The following is a 23,939-nucleotide window of genomic DNA, read 5'->3' as shown; positions in this document are numbered from 1 at the left end:
AAATTGTTTCAATGCAGTTCCACTCCAGACATAACACAGCGATCACTATGCGTCGAAAAGTACCGCCACATTGACGTTATCTGTCGTGGATGAATGAACATCAAAGCTTTAAAGAACAATTTATTTTGTATCTATTGTTTTTATGACAACACAATCTGCTTTTCATTTTGCTGGAACAATGACTGTCAGAAAAATGATAAACAAACACAAAAACCTATATCAGTTCTCCCAGCAGTACCACTGTCTGACAGATAAGGTACAATCCGCCTTCCTTACCACGGTCTGACAGATAAGGTACCATTCGCCTTCCTTACCAGTTCTGTGTATTTCTTGTGAGCATCCTCAACATCCTTCTTCGTGTATTTCTTGTGGTAGAATTGTCGGACTTGGACAGTAGGGGGCGTTGATTGCTGAATGGTAAAAGTATTTTAAAATATTATTGTTTACCTTACTCCTGTATATCGATTTCTAAATATAGATATAGAATTTTCAAGAAATACTTATATCATTTTGTGTGGTCTAAACAACTCAACAAATCAGAAATTGAAAACAAACAAACAAACAAACAAACAAAACAATAACAAACCAATCTCGTTACATTGGCTCTTTTTCACCATGCTTGTGGAATTCTCAGCGGTTTTTATTTCAGGCAAAGAAGTGTCCTTTTCCCATAGAATGTACATACATTTCAATTTAAAAGGCCAAAATATTTGTGTCATTCTATTTTGTCAGGTGTACAGGACAATGGTGTGAAATTTATTCACTCCTGCTAGGAAATGAGAAGATAGCTACAAAATCTTAAATTACCTGTATAGCATCTACTCTAGAAAAAGAACCTGCAGATTCCATATGTCACGTGACTTACCCCAGCAACATCTATCTTGTCTACGACGTCCAAATCTGGCAAATCTCCCATGATTCTCAGTATTGTTACCCAGGAAGCTAGCGAGGCCTGGACAGAAAATAAAGAAATGAAAAGCTTTTCTCACCTGAAAAATATGTCAATCACACCTCGCTATCAGGTAAGCTTGGTGATGATGACTCTTACGAGAATGAATCTTATGATGACAAGTCAACCTCCTCTTTTCAAGGGGTTTTCTTGACAGCTGGTAAAAAAATTGTGTGTGGTTTTGAACATTCCGGAATGGAATTTCAGAATCTCGCTTTTTATTTATTTTATACAACTATATGTTATGTACATGTCTTGCAGAAGATTTATTAGAGTAATGAAAATTCTTTGTAAAGGCAATTTGATGTCGGAAGTGTTTGATGGCCCTAAATTATTGTGAACTATAAGCAATACTGTTGCAGAAATATTAATGATATATCAACCGATAGCATGGCCAGTAGTGAAGTGGGCGAATTTTCTGCATTATCATCAAGATGAGAAATATCTAAGCAATATATTTCTTAAACGCAATAATTTGTTAACGCGTGAAAGTAATTGAGGGTAACAAAAACTCAAACCTACCAAATGATCTGACTTTTCGTACTTGGGTAGGAGGGGCTGGGGCAGCGCAGCACAACAGTAACTACTAGATCCCTTTACTGTGAAGAGACTCTGAGCAAAGGATGTCCAGCTACTAGGGGCTACGGAATCCCCGGAGTCATGTGACCTGGTTATGGAAGGCTCGTCTGACTGTTCGGTTGAGTGATCACTTGCTGTAGAATGACGACCAGATGACCGATGGTCATCGATGTCCTTGCCATTGTTCTCTTGGACAACAGTGGAGTCTTGTAAAACTTTTAGCTAGAAATGTGATGCATACAGATTAATTTTACATAAAAATACATATCATTACGAGAACAAAATGGCGTTCATTATCAATGTATCATATAGATTCTAGTATAGATTTTGGCATTACAAAGGATATCAAGTCAGCTTCAATCTTCGTTGTAAATACGTTTAACAAGAGATGTCAGAAGAACGGCATAGCTCGCCGAGTGGGTTAAAACTCTAAATTAGTTTTTTTATGTAGGTCAAAGGTCCCTGTCAAGTTCAGGAGATCTCCAAATGTAATACCAATGGAACATTCTTGTCACAAGGAATGCATATGTCGAATACAAAAGCTCTTTCTCGTTCGGTTGACACACTCTAGCCATGGTCGAAGATTTTCAAATGTAGGTCAAAGGTCACGGTCAAAGTAAGCAGGAACCAACATATTATATCCATGGAAAGATCTTGTACAAGGAACACATACATGTTTTGTATATCAAATTATCATTAGTATTGAAACAACAATATTTCATAAAAGAAACCTAACCTAGGTAATTAAGGACGACGGTGAGGGTATACAAATTTAGTAAAAAATTCCCCTAGACGTTGTTCCAGGCGAGCTAATCATATACATATATAGGTGTAAAATAATCACAGTAAACATACGAGCTGGTCCGAAACTTGCGCAGACGAAAGCGTCGCAGTCCCGAATTTGGGGTCATGTTCACATTCTTCTAAAGCTGAGAGTCCATTTTTCTGTTTCGTCTGAGAACTTGGACTTTGTGGGTTATCGTCGGTAATGGAAACGTCGAAATGACGTTCATCCCCACCCCAGGCGGAGGTGGTTGGTACTTGTATAGACTGTGATGACCTTTTCCTCGGGGGAGGGTCCCCGCTCCCAATCTTTATGTTGCTGACATGTCTCTGTTTTCCGTCCGACATTCCGTTTGTCCTGAAAAATAAACATGACAACATTCAACAATTTAGATACACACAACGGATTTTTTTTACCGAGGAAATTATCTATAGGAATCATAACGGGAAATAACATATAAAAGATAAGCGAGGCCATATGAACTTTATGTCAGGAAGGAATCCGTGATCACGATACGGTGTGTTATCTTTAACAAAGGCAGATTGCGATGAAGTAGTTTTAGTATTTTTTTTTCTTTAAGGGCGCACATTCAACAAAAAAATGTATGATTTTTCTTGAGGGAAACATTTCTCGTTTGTACATATAGAAATGACGAATTGTCTAACAATGATAGTTACTCTTTTACTTTATTTATTAAATTCATTTATTTATTTTTGTTGGTCTATTTACCTATTTATTTTTAGTTTGAGGGGGTGTTATGAAGTTCTAAGAGATTAAATGGTGTATAAAGACAAATCACGATGACCAGACTATACATATCACAACCTGGATACTCTTCCGGAAAAAACTAAACTGACAGCAAACTAGAAATGACTGTGCCATAACATTTTAACCGGGGCATCGAGTAATTAAGGATCATTGAGTACAAAATAAAAACTAAAACCCTGATTTAGAACATGATATTAACATAATATAATGACATGTGGTGAAGGAAATTAAGTAGAGATTTCCTTTATATCTCTCGCGGCATTAAAAGTGTTGCGTATGGTTTGGTTATGTATTGTTTAACATCTTATCAACAACTATTGTTTAATTTAAGGACGGCCTCATTCTGCGTGTAGTGAGAGTGTGTGTTGTCTAGAAGACTGCGATATGTTCATTTGTCTCCATGTGGTGGCGCAGATATGATGCCGACTTTATAGTGCAGGAAATCACATCCACTCACTTCCAAAGACATCCAACACGACACAACATCTGGACAGTACCAAAGGTATCAAGCAGGACACCACACCCGGTCACTAACAAAGATACCCAACAGGACACAATATCTGGACAGTACCAAAGACACCCGATAGGACACAATATCTGGACAGTACCAAAGACACCCAGCAGGACACAATATCTGGACAGTACCAAAGATACCCAACAGGACACTACACCCCGTCACTACCAAAGATACCCAACAGGATACCACACCCGGTCACTACCAAAGATATCCAAACAGGACACCACACCCGGTCACTACCAAAGATACCCAACAGGACACCACAACCGATCACTACCAAAGATACCCAACAGGACACCACACCCGGTCACTACCAAAGATACCCAACAGGACACCACATCCGGTCACTACCAAAGATACCCAACAGGACACCACACCCGGTCACTACCAAAGATACCCAACAGGACACCACAACCGATCACTACCAAAGATACCCAACAGGACACCACAACCGATCATTACCAAAGATACCCAACAGGACACCACACCCGGTCACTACCAAAGATACCCAACAGGACACCACACCCCGTCACTACCAAAGATACCCAACAGGACACCACACCCGGTCACTACCAAGGATACCCAACATGACACCACACCCGGTCACTACCAAAGATACCCAACAGGACACCACACCCGGTCACTACCTAAGATACCCAACAGGACACCACACTCGGTCACTACCAAAGATACCCAACAGGACACCGCACCCGGTCACTACCAAAGATACCCTACAGGACACCACACCCGGTCACTACCAAAGATACCCAACAGGACATCACACCCGGTCACTACCAAAGATACCCAACAGGACACCACACCCGGTCACTACCAAAGATACCCGACAGGACACCACACCCGGTCACTACCAAAGATACCCAACAGGACACCACACCCGGTCACTACCAAAGATACCCAACAGGACACCACACCCGGTCACTAACAAAGATACCCAGCAGGACACCACACCCGGTCACTACCAAAGATACCCAACAGGACACCACACCCGGTCACTAACAAAGATACCCAACAGGACACCACACCCTGTCACTACCAAAGATACCCAACAGTACACCACACCCGGTCACATCATACTTGTTCCGTATTTAGTAGATATAAAAGAAACTGTTTACTTTTACTAAATCATTAAACAGAGTCGAAGTTCGACATAAAGCAGAGAGCAGCAGTGGATCTCAACATTCAGTATTACTCTACCGACAAAAGGTGGAAAGGTGACTTCTTGAATAAACAGGATTACAAGACAGACGAGCAAGCATGTTTGAAATAAGTAGCCTGTTTGCTTTCTTTCACACGGCGTACTGTTCACTGATTATATCGTGTATCGTAAAAGTAAACACGGGGCCTTTTTCTTGTGCCTTATCTTCTTTCACACGGCGAATACAAAAATCCTCAAATCTTTAACATAAACTTTCGATATTAAGCTAAGACAAGATCTAGAAATCTGTTCAACATTACAATTTCTATTATCATTTTGCGATGTAATTGCATGATAAAAACACGATATGTCCCGAAGGTGAAACACGGACAGGGCCGAGGTAACCCGGAGACATTTGACAAGTCGTGTGTGTAATTCGTCTTCAGCTATCTCTCTCCATCCTGTGTCTTGAGGAAAGTTTTAAAGTCAGGTGTGAGATTAGACTCACTGTTATCAATTCAATTTATGGCGTGGTTGGATTTAGACTGAATAACCGCGCGTACTGACAACGCCGCTAGGCATGGTTTCGGCTTCATCTACCCAGGTTAAGCGATAGCATCAGTGATTATCGAGTAGTATGTTCACTGTATAATGTCCTTTAACTTTTGCCGTGCCTGATTTCTTCCCATGTAATGCTGAAGTTGCAAATGGATCACTAGGTGACTCCGGGTCTGTCTCATTCGGGACCGACAGACGAGGTATATTGGAAATACCGCGATATCGTATCCATAGGGATTGTGTGCTTGTGAAAGCGTTCACAACAACAAATCAACATTGCTGACAGTGGAATTTCCAATTTGCTTCTTGCCCTCCATATTACATAAATATGATCTTAACGTAGTCATTATATCATATTATGTTATGCCCCCCCCCCCTCAATCCTCTAGCCGTAACTCGCACCCAGCATTTTCAACCCAACCACCCCAAACCATGGAGTTTGGAAAAATCGCTTTACAATTATTAAGTATCATTAATTGATTTATGACCAATCAATTGATTCTAAGAAATTTTTCACATTTTTTTTTAATTCTCCCAAATTTTCCCCTGTGAAATGTTCACTGTGTGAAATGAACTCTTTTGATGCATGAAATTTGTAAGTATTTATTCTAGCAAAAAAGATATTGTCACAATGGTCAAGAAATGCTGGATACCTACATTATAGATCACGTTTTACGTGTATACTGTTTGTCCTTGGTTCCATCTAAGGTATTTGCTCGTAATTACACAATGATCAAGGGCTTGCCGTATCTCCTTTATCTTTGAGTATAAGTTAACAAAAGGAGTTTATGATATTGTTCCTGTTTTAGAAAAACCAACACCCAGATTTCTGCTCACGTTGAAAAGGGTGAGGTAACTTCAAACCAATAACCAATATATATATTATTAACATAATTACGCATAGTCGTATACGTTTCTGTATTTGAGAACACCTTAGCCGATAATAATTAAAATGCCATATTTGGAATGTTCTCAGAGGTAATAAAATTGTTCATACAAAAAATGAGGCTGTTCCACATATAGAGATCTAATTAAGGTGCATTATATATCCCATTTCTAGTCAGTGCTGCCCAATATTCACCAGTAATATAATCTTATAAACTTGTATTTTTCTTTTAATATGTACAGGTCTGTACCCTTCATTGATTACTTCGGCATTTTGGCACGGTGGAGTCTGCTTGAAAGGTTTGAATCGTCGAGTGTATTTTTTTTTCTTTCGTTTTTGAGGATACTGAAGACCGTGACTGAATATATGTTGATAGGCTGTCATGATTAATAATTATGTAAAACTAGTAACGTATCAACACGGAAGTGACGTCATTTCAATCAAGTTCAACCGTCTATGTTATTTTTAAGTAATCACCTTTTTTTTATAAAACAAATGATAACATCAGCTTGTTAATTTTTCTGATTTGTGCTTAGGGGATTAATGAGTATTTTCAAATTCTTTCAGTCAACAAGTCTCTGATAAATACCGAACGGCCTTTGAAGAAAAAGTCGAAAAATACTCGGGAACCTATCGTTAAGTTAAACATGAATAGAAACATTCGTGGAACCTGGGCTTGATATGTAAAATCATGATCGGGAAGATTTGACCGGTATGCATAATTATATATAAAAAAATACATATATACTGCGTGGCAAATGTTGTATACGTGTAACGTTTATACAGGTGCAACACAGGATCCTGTTTAGTCAATCCGTATCTTTTCATATCTACTCGACCAAAAATTAATGCATCTGTAATTCTCAACGCCCAAATGAATCATCCTCATCATTTCTTTACAGGCATGACACGGTTGTAAACAGATCTAAAAGCAAGTAAGCACTATAATAATCTAAAAATCTTTATCCATTTACACGAACGACATTCCTGTCACTATAAAAGTTTGAGTGATACGTTAAACATTGTGCTGTTCTACAAAAACACTACCAACTGAGGTGGCCGTGTTGACATGTAGTAATGCTGTAGTTTATAGCAACACGAATACACATTATAAAACTTTCTGACGGCCATGTTGTGTTACTATTTCAATACTAGCGCTCATGACCCAATATTGACACATATTTTGTACTCATATGGCAGGTTAAGAACGTCATCTCGTGTAAAGATGTAGTTTATCGAAGATAAATTCTCGAAACAATTGCCTTAAAAGTTTTGTAATGAGTTGACAAAAACATCGGATAAATGTTGTGTAAATTCTAACTAAATCTTTAAAATAAAATGTAAAGTGGTGGATACTTGTAATTGCCAGTTACAGGAAAAGCTGAATCCACAATGGCTGAAACTAGTACATAAATATAACCGTCAAGCAATTTAAATAAAGATTTGTTCAGATTTTGGACAGAATCAATAGAAAAAGTTTGTGGGTATGCAGAGTTGACACAAACCATTAGACAAAGATCATATAAAGTGCATGATGTTGAACAGAGGTTTTTTTTAGACATAACGTCTTAACATGGCATTGTATTTTAGGGTGTATCTCTTTCTAATGCTGGGATAAACGCAATTTTCTTATACAGATATTTTTTCCATACTCTAAACCGGATCTATCAACAATAAAAGTACATATATTTTTAAAAATTCATCTGAATTTGAATTTTGTTTCGTCAGGGATGGTGGATATCGAGGTATATTTTGTGACGTTGCCAAATCGTTGACGTCCGTTTCTTAAAGTTGTTTCACAAATGAAATCTTATGCCTTATCTTACAATCAACAAACACTTTAAGAATTCTCGCGTGTGACAGTATGCGTGTTTGGCCTACATTAACCATCCGACCTAACCCTAACAATTATGTTACTGGAATGCCTGCAAACTAGAACTCGTATTGTATAGAGAAGTTTTTAAAGAAAGGCTGCCTTTGGCTTTCGCTCCCTAAACAATGTACATTGTATATGTTATACCTACACATACGTACGTATGTCAACAAAGACCCTTAAAGAGTTTATCTTTCATTGAATTCCTCCAAACCTCTGTGATAAGAATGTTCATTGTTTTGACATAACCTAGGTTTAAACCCATATCCAGTGTCGTATAAGTGTACAGTCTAAGCCTATACTGTGATCAGGTGGATGTGACTTGTTTGTCCATTCGCCCATTCAATTATTCCATAAATAGCATTTCTAGCTTCCCCTAATGAAGTTGGTGACGTAGAATGCGTATGTTTGTATATTAAGGAGTACATCATAATCCGATGGTGAGGGCGTATATACATACTCGAAGGGTCAAGAACGGTGGGGTGGGGTCAAAATCTTATGATGGATTTGAAATACAAACCATTAGTGCTAATATAAATGTTGTATTTTCTGATCAATGTTTTTTTTTTATTAAATTTTAACATGTACATTGTACATAGCGTGCAGTTAATTCATGCAGTCATCGTTTCATACATGTATCAACTAAGTTCTCTTTTGAGATGGTGCCCCCGGATGGAGGATTTACCCTAAAACTAAGGTCAAATGATGGCGAGGCTATACAACAACTAAAGTCACATGACGACGGTGTCTACAGATGATAGGGCTATACAACAACTAAAGTCACATGACGACGGTGTCTGCATATGATTGGGTCATACAACGGCTTCAGTCACATGACGACGGTGTCTACAGATGATTGGGTCATACAACGGCTTCAGTCACATGACGACGGTGTCTACAGATGATTGGGTCATACAACGGCTTCAGTCACATGACGACGGTGTCTACAGATGATTGGGTCATGCAACGGCTTCAGGTCATATGACGACGGTGTCTATGGATGATGGGGCCATACAACGGTAAAGTCACGTGACGACGGTGTCAACAGATGATGGGGCCATACGACGGTAAAGTCACGTGACGACGGTGTCTACAGATGAGTTTTTTGTTTTTGTTTTTGTTTAACGTCCTATTAACAGCCAGGGTCATTTAAGGACGTGCCAGGTTTGGAGGTGGAGGAAAGCCGGAGTACCCGGAGAAAAACCATCGGCCTACAGTCAGTACCTGGCAACTGCCCCATGCAGGTTTCGAACTCGCAACCCAGAGGTGGAAGGCTAGCGTTAAAGTGTCGGAACACCTTAACCACTCGGCCACCGCGGCCCCTCTACAGATGATGAGGCCATACAAGGGCCAATGTCACATGAAGACGGTGTCTACAGGTAATGGGGCCATACAACGACTAAAGTCACATGACGACTCTGTCTACAGATGATTTGGCCATACAACGACTAAAAGCATAGTAGGAAAGTATATATTGGCTGTTATAGATATATGTATACAAAAATGTATGCGCGAGATGTCGTTTTTTCGTTTGCCTTGATTGTCGTACGAGAATTGTGTTCAAAGATGATTGGGCACTGCAGGGTCGTTTTAAAGTTCTAGTTCAAGCTCTTTCTGACAATGACTCTTTCGGCCTGTCACTGAAATGTTTTCTCGGACAAACCATCGGCAATCACATTTATTTAAAATCAAATTCTTCTCTTTAAAGTGGTAAACAGCTGTCACGGTACAATGCCGCTATACATATTTATCGCATCTTCTGGTGGCCAACGTTTATAAAATGTATATTGTGATATTGTTAACTGTTTGTAACCATCACGCGAACACCTCTTATATCTTGTTACAAAATGTCAACTCAAGACCAAAAAACAATCCTACCTGCATATTTCATAATTTCTAAAGTTAAAACCGATAAACGCCTTTATAAATATGTAAATGTATAAAACATCCTGTTTTGCGAAATACCTACGAAAACCTAAAATTACGCCCGTGTGTTACGACTGGGTGAACATATAACCACTGAAAACTGGTTTGTCAACAAATCGTAGACTTTGTATATTTATAACTGAAAACGCATGAATCGTTGCTATTAGCCTGAAAATAATGTTTATGAGTTTTCTCATCTGCAGATTATTTATGGCCACAAAGTTATGTAGACACCTCTATTCTAATTTGAATATAGTTAAAACACAGCACGTCTATAAATATAAAGAAACATTGGTATGCCTGCACATGCATGTCTTTAAACCTATTTATAGTTCCTTTGGTACGTAAACAAGCATGTCCAGTCTATATAGAGTCGTTTAATTAGTCCTGACATGTGTATGGTCGAACGTCTAGATTATGGTTTTAAGATATTTTTAAATCGCACATGTTGAAAGATATTTATCGTTTTATAAGCTCACCTGCCCGAAGGGCAAGTGAGCTTATGCCATGGTGCGGCGTCCGTCGTCCGTCCGTCTGTCCGTCCGGCCGTCCGTCCGTCCGGCGTCAACTTTTTCATTTAAACAACTTCTTCTCAATAACCAAGAGGCCCAGGAACTTCATATTGGGCCTGTAGCATGCTGGGGTGAAGGGCTACCAAGTTTGTTCAAATAATTGACCTTGACCTTCATTCAAGGTCACAGGGGTCAAATAAGCTATAATCTTCGAACGACTTCTTCTCAATAACCAAGAGGCCCAGGGACTTGATATTGGGCCTGTAGCATGCTGGGGTGAAGGGCTACCAAGTTTGTTCAAATAAAGACCTTGACCTTCATTCAAGGTCACATGGGTCAAATAGGCTATAATCTTCAAATGACTTCTTCTCAATAACCAAGAGGCCCAGGAACTTGATATTGGGCTTGTAACATGCTGGGGTGAACGGCTACCAAGTTTGTTAAAGTAAATAACCTTGACCATCATTCAAGGTCACATGGGTCAAATAGGCTATAATCTTCAAACGACTTCTTCTCAATAACCAACAGGCCCAGGGACTTGATATTGGGCCTGTAGCATGCTGGGGTGAAAGGCTACCAAGTTTGTTCAAATAAATGACATTGACCATCATTCAAGGTCACATTGGTCAAATAAGCTAAAATTTTCAAACAACTTCTTCTCAATAACCAAGAGGCCCAGGGACTTGATATTGGGCCTGTAGCATGCTGGGGTGAAGGGCTACCAAGTTTGTTCAAATAAATGACCTTGACCTTCATTCAAGGTCAAATGGGTCAAATAGGCTATAATCTTCAAACGACTTCTTCTCAATAACCAAGAGGTCCAGGGATTTGATATTGGGCCTGTAGCATGCTGGGGTGAAGGGCTACCAAGTTTGTTCAAAAAACTGACCTTGACCTTCATTCAAGGTCACATGGGTCAAATAGGCTATAATCTTCAAACGACTTCTTCTCAATAACCAAGAGGCCCAGAGACTTGATATTGGGCCTGTAGCATGCTTGGATGAAGTTCTACAAAGTTTGTTCAAATAAATGACCTTGACCTTCATTCAAGGTCACATGGGTCAAATAGGCTATAATCTTCAAACGACTTCTTCTCAATAACCAAGAGGTCCAGGGATTTGATATTGGGCATGTAGCATGTTGGGGTGAAGGGCTACCAAGTTAGTTCAAATAAATGACCTTGACCTTCATTCAAGGTCAAATGGGTCAAATAGGCTATAATCTTCAAACGACTTCTTCTCAATAACCAAGAGGTCCAGGGATTTGATATTGGGCCTGTAGCATGTTGGGGTGAAGGGCTACCAAGTTAGTTCAAATAAATGACCTTGACCTTCATTCAAGGTCAAATGGGTCAAATAGGCTATAATCTTCAAACGACTTCTTCTCAATAACCAAGAGGCCCAGGGACTTGATATTGGGCCTGTAGCATGCTTGGATGAAGGGCTACCAAGTTTGTTCAAATAAATGACCTTGACCTTCATTCAAGGTCACATGGGTCAAATAGGCTATAATCTTCAAACAACTTCTTCTCAATAACCAAGAGGCCCAGGGACTTGATATTGGACCTGTAGTATGCTGGGATGAAGGGCTACCAAGTTTGTTAAAATAAATGACCTTGACCTACATTCAAGGTCACATGGGTCAAATAGGCTATAATCTTCAAACGACTTCTTCTCAATAACCAAGAGGCCCAGGGACTTGCTATTGGGCCTGTAGCATGCTGGGTTGAAGGGCTACCAAGTTTGTTCAAATAGATGACCTTGACCTTCATTCAAGGTCACATGGGTCAAATAGGCTATAATATTCAAACAACTTCTTCTCAATAACCAAGAGGCCCAGGGACTTGATATTGGGCCTGTCTGTAGCATGCTTAGAGCCAAGAGTCGCCAAGAACCGATCTTAGGCCAATAGTATGCTGGAATGAAGGACTAGAAAATATATTGACATGAATTAACCTGGCTTACTCTGATATTTAAATAAAGTTGTTATCAGCATAGTATCTGTATAAATGACCTCAATCAACTGCAATTTTGTGTAGAGGCAGGTGAGCGATACAGGCCCATTGGGCCTCTTGTTTAAATATATACTACGTATGATAATGCATTTTGTTGATTCTAATACATCAACCTCTTATGTAGCGTTAAAATGCATTTTTTTTTGATATTTTGAAAATGATATTTAAATAATAAATAAAGCTCACGGTTGAACACAAACAAATCAATTGTCACCTGCTTTAGCCTTGCTACTAGAGAGATGTACTTGCTTATGTCAATAAAGATAAAAATGAAAAAAAGATGTATTTATATATATCTAAATCAGTTCACGTATATCCAAAGCAATTATTTACTAATAACCACACATCGTGATATTAATGATATAAAAATGCAGGAATTTTTATTATGACATTCATCAAGTAGAACAGCCATCGGCCTATATCTGATTGACAGTAATGTATTCCTTTGTCTTTGCTTGGGGTCAAAATCTAGACACGAAAGAGGAACAGTAAAATTAATTGACCGCGAATGTATTTACAGTCTATTTACTGAAATACGGTGTTGTCATTAAGGAATTATAACTTTCTTAATTGATGCATAGCCTTGAACGTCGTGTTACGGTAATATAATTTAAATAATACGGTATATGTTGAGAAGAATTGATAGTCCGAACAATGATTCAAATAAATACTGATAACTCGTTCATAGATATATAGTTTGAAATATTTATCAATCAACCAGCTCCATAGCAGAACCTCTACTGATCAACGAGCTTTATAGCAGAATCTCTACTGATCAATGGGCTATATAGCGGAACCTCTACTTATCAACGATATATAAAGCGGAACCTCTACTGATACACGAGCTATATAGCGGAACCTCTACTGATCAACGATCTATATAGCGGAATCTCTACTGATCAACGATTTATATAGCGGAATCTCTACTGATCGATGAGCTATACAGCGGAATCTCTACTGATCAACAGGCTATATAGCGGAACCTCTACTGATCAACGATCTACGCTCGTGTATATAGCGGAACCTCTACTGATCAATGAGCTATATAGCGGAACCTCTACTGATCAATGAGTTATATAGCGGAACCTCTACTGATCAACAGGCTGTATATTGGAATATCTACTGATCAACGATCTATATAGCGGAACCTCTACTGATCAACAAGCTATATAGTGGAACCTCTACTGATCAACGGGCTATATAGCGGAACCTCTACTGATCAACAAGCTATATAGCGGAACCTCTACTGATCAACGGGCTATATAGCGGAACCTCTACTGATCAACGAGTTATATATTGGAATATCTACAGATCAACGAGCTATAAAGGGGAACCTCTACTGATCAACGATCTATACAGCGGGACCTCTACTGATCAACGGTCTATATAGCGGAACCTCTACTGATCAATGAGCTATACAGCGGAACCTCTACTGATCAACGAGTTATATAGCGGAACCTTTACTGATCAACGAGTTATATAGCGGAATCTCTACAGATCAGCAAGCTAAATAGCGGAACCTTAACTGATCCTCGAGTTATATAGCGGAACCTCTACTATAATAAAGCAGGATATCTATCATTCCGCCATCTTCTCAGCGTATCTTCGTAAATCAGGACAATTTGTACAGCGAAACCTCAGCAATCCGGCCAGATACAATTTATACAGTGTAGCCCTGACAACCTGGTAAAGTACAGCGGAACCTTATCAAACCGGTCACCAGTACTGCTGTGTCACCTCTTTAAATCGGTCAGCAATACAGTAGGATGTATTTGTTTTTATTGTGTAAATACTGAACATGTGAATACCTTACTTAAATTAACAATTGCGGTAACGTCCATCCTTTTAAGCAAAACTGAATGATTGTAAGACTACAAAGTTAAAGGGAAAGATTCGCACAGAAAGGACCCAACCTGTCCAGTAGCTAGAGAGTAAACAATCGGATTAAAGGTGGCCATATTAAGGCATACCTATTGTAAATAGATTGGAGAACCCGTATTAATACACACACACAAAAAAAACGGTATGTAAAGTACGCTATTTATGAAAGATTATACTACAATGACGTCATAGTTACTCGTTACCTAATACTTGGATTTTTTCTATTATTTACTTTTATTAATCTGGTGAAGATTACCTAATATGAAAAGGAACTGTGTGTCCATCAAATAAAAGCATACAATGTTAAAGTAGTTGAGCGTGTAAACCGGAAGTGAAATGTACATCACAAAAACGGTAACGTCTTAAGTGAACGTTAAGTATTTTTTGATAACACAAAGACTTGTGATATATACAAAGAAATAAATCTCTTGAGAATGTACACATTGTAAATATGTCTAATCCGACCCGCTGTCTAGTTACCGGTGAATAATGTAAATACAACCCCTGTTATGTAAGTCCGCCCTGCCGTGTCGTGTCACTTCCTGTATCCCGATGTCCTTACTGATAAAATCAAAACATATTACGTTTCCCTTGCAACACGAACATTTAAATTAAAACGAAATTTGACAATTTATGGAGGGTAGGGATTTGGCGAGACATGCAGCAATGCAAATTTGTGTTCGCAGTGACCCCAATGACCTTGCATAACCATATATCAATTGCAATGTCTCGATAGCGACAAAAAGACGCCAAAGCGAGACTATGGTGTTCTTTTTCCGGCAGTGGTCTCATTGTATTTAAATGTTTTGGGCTTAGCTCCTAAGTTTACAAGCAAATTTGATTGAAGTATTGGTTCATGTGAGGACCAAAGACATCATAATAACACTTAATGTTAATGCTGGACGCACATTTAAATGAAAGGCTATTCCGGTGTCGGGATAAATGCTATGCCAGTGTGTTTGCAATATGACATTTCAGTGAACTTCAGCTACATGTATAATGACCTCCATAATTTGGCCCATCGACGTACAGGTATAGACCGAAAACCGAAATGCAGTATTAATAATCCGCAAATGATTAAATTTTATCACAGCTATATGGTAGATATATATTTTGCACCTGTCGTTTGTCTGTTCGTGTATTCTTCATAACCAGCCCCTATGCGAAAACCTCTCTTTCGTTTGCCTGTTCGTGCTCTTCATTTCCGGTCCCTGTGCGGAAGCCTCACTTTCGTTTAATTGTTCGTGTTTTGCTGACATCAGCAACATTACCTATGGCGACAGGTTTAACGTGCTTGTCTAATTTTATTTGTGTTATGGGATATAAAGCTCGTTTTTATGTAATCTGTGAGCTGAACACTGCGTAACTTGACAACGTATCTCCATTAGAGCCTTGCTAAACAAGTTTATAGAATTTGCTGTACATGATGGCGAGATGTGTAACATTAATTAGGCCTACATCCGTGACTATACGAAATCGAGTCACAGCAGGCACAAGGGGTCGAAATCTTACCGAATCCGGCGCCTAAATGATCGGATATTGCCTGTGATTCGGTTAAAAGGGGTTACAACCACAGGGGCGTGTCACAGCATATGCTTATATTGACCTATCCCAATTAATGGGTTCATTATCATATTAATATAATTGTTGGTATTAGTAGATGTTTTCTGAAAGGAGGCAATCTCCAATTATGCAACCCCAAACCTTCTCGAAAGGCCATCTGGGTATAATGAAGCACTGTCTATAAAGATCACCTGTTCTGGGTCACCATGTTAAAAGGTACAATACCCATAAACCTGTATATGGGACCACTTGTCCATAAAGGCCACTTTATTTTTCTGGGTAAGTAACTATATTAACAGAAATGGAAATTGCTATGTATACTATATAATTGGTACATCAATCGAAAATGTACAGTATAATTCCCAGTCACCGTATAATCTCAACTCTATGCGTCATGTATACATCCACACTGTTCGTCGAACGATCAAAAAAGCCCGTCCCAATGGAATCATGACGGTATGAAAATGTATTTACGGTCGTTAAAACAAAATCTCTGTTTAATGGCGGCGAACAGAGCTAAATCAAGTTACTCGGATGGTGACTTCATAGGTCAGGGTCCTGAGGTTATGATGGTGCTATAGGCTGTTACTTTTTAACGTCCTAACAGCACAATTAGGTCATTGGAGGACGTCGCCTACATGATTTGTCACATGACTGCAATGTCATGCCGCTGGCGCGTTTCACATCACTTCCGGTCCATTTTACTAACACCCACAATTGGTCGGTAATGCTCGTTATAAATCCGATTCTGTGTTGACTTTAGACTTTGGACCAAGGTATGGAAACCGAATCACGTGTCTTCCTCACACCGGCGAACGCAAACACAATGGCCGAAAGTGAGAAAATGAAATATTATGAAGAAACATTTTGTTAAAACAGATAGAGAAGCATTTGATCTGAATCACTTACGTCCTACTTTCATTCAAAGATTCGAAATGGGGTACTTTAAAGTGAAACCTACGGTATTAAACGGAAACCTGTGACATAAACGGGAACACATGACATAAACATGATCCTGTGACATAATCGGAAACTCGGGACATCATGGGGAAACCGTGATATAAACGGGAACTGGTGACATAAATAAGAACTCGTGACATAAACGGGAAATGGTGACATAAACAGGAACTCCTGACATAAACGGGAACTACTGACATTAACGGGAAAACCGTGACTTAAACGGGAATTAATGACATAAACGGGAACTCGTGACATAAACAGGAACTGGTGACATAAACGGGAACTGGTGACATAAATAAGAACTCGTAACATAAACGGGAAATGGTGACATAAACAGGAACTAATGACATAAACGGGAAATGGTGACATAAACGGGAATTAATGACATAAACGGGAACTCGTGACATAAACAGGAACTGGTGACATAAACGGGAACTGGTGACATAAATAAGAACTCGTAACATAAACGGGAAATGGTGACATAAACAGGAACTAATGACATAAACGGGAAATGGTGACATAAACAGGAACTCGTGACATAAACGGGAACTCGTGACATAAACAGGAAGTCGTGACATAAACGGGAACTAATGACATTAACGGGAAAACTGTGACTTAAACGGGAATTAATGACATAAACAGGAACCTGTGACATAAACGGCAACTCGAGACCTTAACGGGAACTCCAGCCATGGGACTAAACTGACGTGAGGAGAGGGAATTTACTTATATTTTCTGTACATCTTACTTTCGTTGGAAAGAATTGCGCCGATCAATAAAAAACATTTCCGGTCCGATAGAAATATTTGTGTAAACAATCAAATTCAATGAAATTTACATGTAAACGCTATAAGAATAAGTACATTGAGAATATAGTATTTTGTCTCGCTTCATCGGCGACACAGGGCACCATCTATCTTAAATCTTAAGTAAATGGTATTTCCTTAAATAATATACGGTATTTATTTCAGTAAACGTTAAAACGTTTAAAAGCCCATATTAAGGTTAAACAGTATCTATTGATCTCGTTTAAATCCGTGCGGTATCTTAATGTTCATTTTAATGTTTTATAACTTAGTCAATCCGATGATATGTGGTAAAACTGAATTCAGTTATTGACTGAAGTATCGACAACTGTTTAAACCCATCACTTTTTAAACACCTCATTTTCCCAACCTCATCTCCAGTTCATTTTATAAACGATCAAACTAGGGAGAGCCATTGGCTTATTACCCTGTATAGTACGTGTATTACGTTAAGTGATCCGTCACGTGATATCGGTAAAGCGCCCACGGGAATATTAAATTGTAAATAAAGCTGTCATAATTTCTATAGTTAACGCATTTAGGCTAAATGATCCTGTCAGAGGTTTTAAATAAATCCGTTATCAGGACGATTTTCTACTTAGTAACTCTGGTGTGACAAAATCTGTCGAATTGTAAGTAGGGCTGGGAATATTGGTCAAAATACTGTTATTACAATTTTTGAAAATATTATCTGGATATTATGAAACGAAGAAGAAGAAGAAGAAGAAGAAGAAGAAGAAAAAGAAGAAGAAGAAGAAGAAGATGGTCATGAGAGTTGAAGAATGTTATTGCGATCTCGTGTGTGCAGCTATCAACACAAAGTACATATGCCCAATACGTTTCAACACCAAATTGTATGGGAAAATGACAAATGCGTCTATATTTTCCATACGTTTACTGAACTATACCAAACGTTTTACATCAGCCTTAAATCCGTTTTAATATCCTAATTGATATAGAATGGACACTTTTATTTCGACTACAAATCAAAATTTCCATCTTCAAATGTCAACGAACTTTATCAAGAGATGAATTTTAAGCGGTTCTGTATTAAATGAAATGTGAAATGCGTGTAGAATTAGGGATTAACTTGTAGACTTGTTAAGATGATGTCTCTAGGAGTTAATGTCATCTTTCTCCCTCGATCTTCAGATTCTACGAACTCTCAGATCTCTCTTGCAACTAGATAGTACTGAGCCGGTTAGAGCGATGGACTAGATACCTTTGATGTTTTAAGCAAGTCTAACTATTTCCCAGAAAGCTAAAGGGTCAAAAAGTAGACAATGACATGTCCCTATCAATTCTGAGAGTCAAGTTTCATTTTTGGTGGCTAAAACATATAATCTACCAGGGTCTACTTAATACCCTGGTCGGTTTAGGTAATTTAATAAAACCCGGAAGAGTGTTTGTTACGGTAGAATAACGAGTCATGTTGTTACGTGTGGACCAATCGAGTGGGGCCAAGAATTGGGGGTTTGTTGGGGGTTGGGGGTGGACTCTCGAGTAGTTTATAAAGTTATAAAATCGCGTAAAAATAAATAAATGAATAAATAAAATAAATACCACAAGGCTCACCAGGTGTGAGAATTTATCCACAATCGTACAAGTTTGGCTACGCGTCATGAATACATATACATTGATACCTTTACTAGTATAACAGACACGAACTTTCCTTTTGAGGTTACGTTTGAATTATGAACAGGTAAAATCGGATCAATTGTAGACACCTGTACATACCACTAGACGAAATGACGTAGTTATACATATGAGTAATGTTATTGTGTGAGCGGAATGTGGAATATCTTTAATACACAAGGTACTTTTAATTCTTTGTGTACATTAAATTTTTTGATAAGCCTACCTGTTCGATTTTCACCTGAGAGAAATGTTAACAATTGTATTGCCGTGTTACTTTTTCTTAATAAAGCAACCACAGGTAAAATTACATGGAATGTTTATTTAATGACTTTCAGTTCCTTTGTGTTACTTCTGAATTATTCTAACGTCCATATCCTGTCTCAACGGCACGCGGAGGACGTATAGACCGGGGAGGTATCGAGTTATAAAGCTATATACATGTATGTTGTATACTGTACAAAATAATGTCGGTTTAGGTGAGGAATTTATTAAATCCCAACGCGTGTTTTAGTCCCCAAGCTATGTAGATAATGTATAAATATAATGAGTTGTGGATGATAGTCAATGCATTTAATTATACATGTAATTCATATCTCTCTTAATTCTGCTATTATCACCATATACGTATAATCCTACCCCGACCCCTACCCCCTACCGTGACATATCACTACCCCAACACACCTTATCCTTGTGTAGTGGTCGAGTGGTTAAGGTGTCCCGACACTTTAACACTAGCCCTCCACCTCTGGGTTACGAATTCGAAACCTACTTTATTATTATTATTTCTTTATTTCCTCCAAATTGAAGAGTTACAAAAAGAAATATACATTTTTGTCAAAAAAAATAAACACATCAATTATTTACAGAGATGACCGGGTAAATGAATACATAATGAAATAGTTAAATAACTACATAATGAAAGGTCACGAAAGTAGCAAATGATACAAAAATCATTACAATGCATGCATGTGAAGCCTGAGGTTTCCAGCGGTTGGGGAGAGCCCTACCAGCAAAGTCCTCTCAGGCTTTCACAGGCATTAACACACACGAAGGGGTGATATAATAATAATAATAGATAAATAATTGATAAATCAATTAAACAGTTATTAATTTGGCACTACTCATGTAAAAAAACAACATTGTATGCCATACGTGTATTACACTATTAATGCTGATATAACAACAACATTTTATCAACAAAAATAGCACTATGCAGTACAAATATCACATGATCAGATGGACTTAATCTGTAGGGAAGACTACCACCAAGTAGTACATGAATTAAGTTATATTCCGATAAGGAATGTAAGAACACGCTAAATTCTATATCAAAAACAGCACTAATAAGACACCAGAGATCGTCTCTAAGACTTTCAGTTTTTGTACAATGGAGTACTATATGTGATATACGGTCATCATGTAAAATACCACAGAAATGGCACAGTTCTATAAGGTTTGTTGATCTTAAATCCGTACATAGTCGAACTATATTACTTAACTTGCTGAGATGTTCAGGGAATTTTAGTGCTACTGTCCATAAAATATGTGGAGAAATTACATCTTGAATGAGCATAAACCTACTGAAATCTGAATCGTTATTCATTCTATTGTACATCATTAATTCTTCCCAATTAAAAACAGCTTTATAGACGATTGACTTCCATTTCGAACTACTTGGAAAAACTAGCCCTCCACCTCTGGGTTACGAATTCGAAACCTACGTGGGGCAGTTGCCAGGTACTGACCGTGGGCCGGTGGTTTTTTTCTCCGGGTACCACCTCCAAAACCAGGCACGTCCTTAAATGACCCTGGCTGTTAATAGGACGTTAAATAAAACAAGCAAACAAACAACCCTTACCCTCTTGTCCCGCCCGCGGGAATAAACATCTGTTAAAATTTGCACTAGTGCATGTTCAAAGATCAGATTGAGATTGTATTCAGATTTTCTTCATTGCGATGGGATAATGACTTGTCTATGTTTATATGGTACTGGCCAACTTCAACAAGGAGTGAAAATGGAGGAAGATTTAAAAAAAAAAATCTATGTATATTAAGATAAAACATTGATAAGATATTTTGCTATATTTGCTGGTGGTATTGACGGTAGATGGCTATTTAAATGAGTCTATGGTGGGACAGGAGACGATGTCTGGTGGTTTGAATGAACGAAATTCAAACATGGGCCGGGGAAAGGCTTACTGAATATATATACTTTATACGTTATCAAAGTACAGATAATTACGATATTATCTTAACTCGTCGGAGGTGTTGATTGTGACTGCCTCTATCAACAGGCTGGATGAATGACCGTGTATCGATACTATCTTAATGGTAGTCCAACACGAAAATCGTTAACATTGCCAAACTAGTGAATTATATTGACTCTACAACCGATAGGTCCCAGGTATTATATACAGGGTACGTACTAGTCTTTATAACATATTGAAGTCATTGGACGAGTATATCATGTAATTGACAATTCCATATTTTACAGCATGAAGCTAGATTTAGACTTACGCTAGAGTTAGACTCTAAACATAAAAAGACAACGGAAGGACTTTTTCACAGCTGAAAAAATAGGGTGACGTAAGGTATATATGACGTCACAAGTCATGGCACCTCAACAGTGTCATTTTACCCAAGTTCTATGATTTTAAGCAAAGAAATACACTATATAATCGCTAACGACCTCTATTATATACGATAAACAGCGTGGAAGGAAACATTCAGAGCCGAACATTATTGCCACAACGTGTGTAATTACAGAAACGGGCAAACGTGTGTTACATGTATAAATATATTGCGAGTCAAAATTACAGTTATACTACTAACTACACAACATAAGCATAATTACTTATCATTCGTCTACTTAAAATGCGCACATGATCAAATCAATAGCTAACGTTTGTTTAATTATCGTCAGCCGTAGCATGATTTAATACTGAAATATTGTGTTGTGAGCTCCCGGGCATTGAAAGTAATATGATATTAAATGCAGCCTGCATACAGGTGCTGTTTTCAACACGAGGAACGATTTTCTGAAATTCAACACGTTAATCATTGTCTCTGTGAAATCAGCGTTATTGACATATGTTAGGTTCGTTACTCTAAGAAAATGAGTGACAGATTACAGCAGAAATACATTAATATGTACATGAACAGTAGCTGTATTTACAATGTATAAGTAGACACAGGCCGAGTTCAGCTAATTGATTATTTAAATCTTATGTACATTATAGCATACATATTTCACTACCTAGTACACTCCAGACTTACCGGTCGTCCTGAGCTTGTCGCCATATTTTTGATTTTTTTTTCTTCACATACAGCTAAGTTCCATTGTAAAAATAGATCAATATTCCACAAAACACATTATGTTAAACACTTTTTCCACTTTTCGTGTCTCACCTGTATTCGCGTGTTAGCACAGGTATGTATTTGTAACTACTACAGGTATGTTACCTGAGATCACAGGTGAATATTCCAGTGAAACTTCAACACTGAGAGCGTACAACTATATAAATATACATCTATATATAATCCAAAACAGGACCAGTTATCGCCGTATGAACACGGGGAACAGGTGAGAATGTTGTCGTTCGGGTACCTCGTTTGCTACTCCGCCATGTTACACGAACACACCCTGTATATACACACGGGTATTGGTGTGAACTAGACCAAATCGTATAACAGGGTAGACCTGTTTGACCCAGAACTTGTAATGAATGGACTTCCACGTTCGTCTTAAAATAGCACCACGACAGGTTTTTAACGCAACTCCATTCGATTCAATAGTAAAGCCCGACTCAACACGGTTGCATATAGTTTTTCAAAATAATCCTTCGGGGTTTCTCGGGATTTATTCCTATCAAAAGCTTTTAAATTTCATCAAAGGTGTTATCAAAGCGAAAGTACTTCAGGAGTTCTAAACATGGACAGGCAGGTAGATTACATGTCGGGGACGTTATCGACCGAGGAATGTGTTTATAGATACACAGAGGAGGGGGTTTAAAGATACACAAACACTCATTTAGATTTGATAAAATGATTCTTTTTTGCCACTGGTCATTTTAATAGAGTACGGTGGTCAGCCAAACTGTAGGTATAAGATTGAGGAGTAGGTGTGTTCGCTTCTTTAGTCGAAACGTCTGTTTATATCTAAAGCTGTAAGGGGGAACTCATAAATTTATTTAGTCAACGTCCGATTATATGCTACGTTAAAAATTATGTATAAATTGAATTTAATCTAGAGTCTTTACATATAGTTTAACATGAGTACTACATATACAAGTTTCAAGCATTAAAGATATTTTCGAAGCTTATGCATATTTAAGTTATTAGAAAAATAGAACAGAGGAGAATACAAACATAATAATGAAACCGAAATCCAGACTGAAACTGATATTTAGAATATGAACAAAAACATCTAGTCTAATCGCATGGAAAACTATTAGTAACAAAGAAACAAACGAACAAACAACAAAAAACAAACAAACAAAAAACAGTAATCTAATCAGTTAAAATATGTCGTTTTGTTTTAATTCATCATCCCCTCAACATCTTAATTGT

At 38.1% G+C, this 23,939-nt stretch overlaps 1 protein-coding gene across 3 annotated transcripts in view; it reads right to left on the bottom strand.

Annotated features, from left to right (window-relative positions):
* The window catches only part of LOC117341985 (myosin-VIIa-like), a 44,019-nt gene extending 20,851 nt beyond the window's left edge, over nt 1-23,168 (bottom strand). Inside the window, exons 1-5 of one of the 3 annotated variants that reach the window (XM_033903899.1) lie at nt 22,646-23,168; nt 2,384-2,667; nt 1,472-1,750; nt 866-952; nt 315-410 (exon numbers count right to left, since the gene is read on the bottom strand). In XM_033903899.1, the coding sequence (XP_033759790.1) occupies nt 315-410; nt 866-952; nt 1,472-1,750; nt 2,384-2,667; nt 22,646-22,670 (771 nt within the window). In that variant the 5' untranslated portion in view covers nt 22,671-23,168. The remainder of the gene's footprint in view (nt 1-314; nt 411-865; nt 953-1,471; nt 1,751-2,383; nt 2,668-22,645) is intronic. The other 2 variants (XM_033903900.1, XM_033903901.1) reach the window with 2 other exon arrangements.
* Between the last annotated feature and the right edge of the window lie 771 nt (nt 23,169-23,939).

This window comes from Pecten maximus, chromosome 14, assembly GCF_902652985.1.
Source record: "Pecten maximus chromosome 14, xPecMax1.1, whole genome shotgun sequence".
In the NCBI taxonomy this organism is placed as follows: domain Eukaryota; kingdom Metazoa; phylum Mollusca; class Bivalvia; order Pectinida; family Pectinidae; genus Pecten; species Pecten maximus.
The sequence above is the reverse complement of the archived record's forward strand: the minus strand, read 5'-3'. Positions and strand labels throughout refer to the sequence as shown.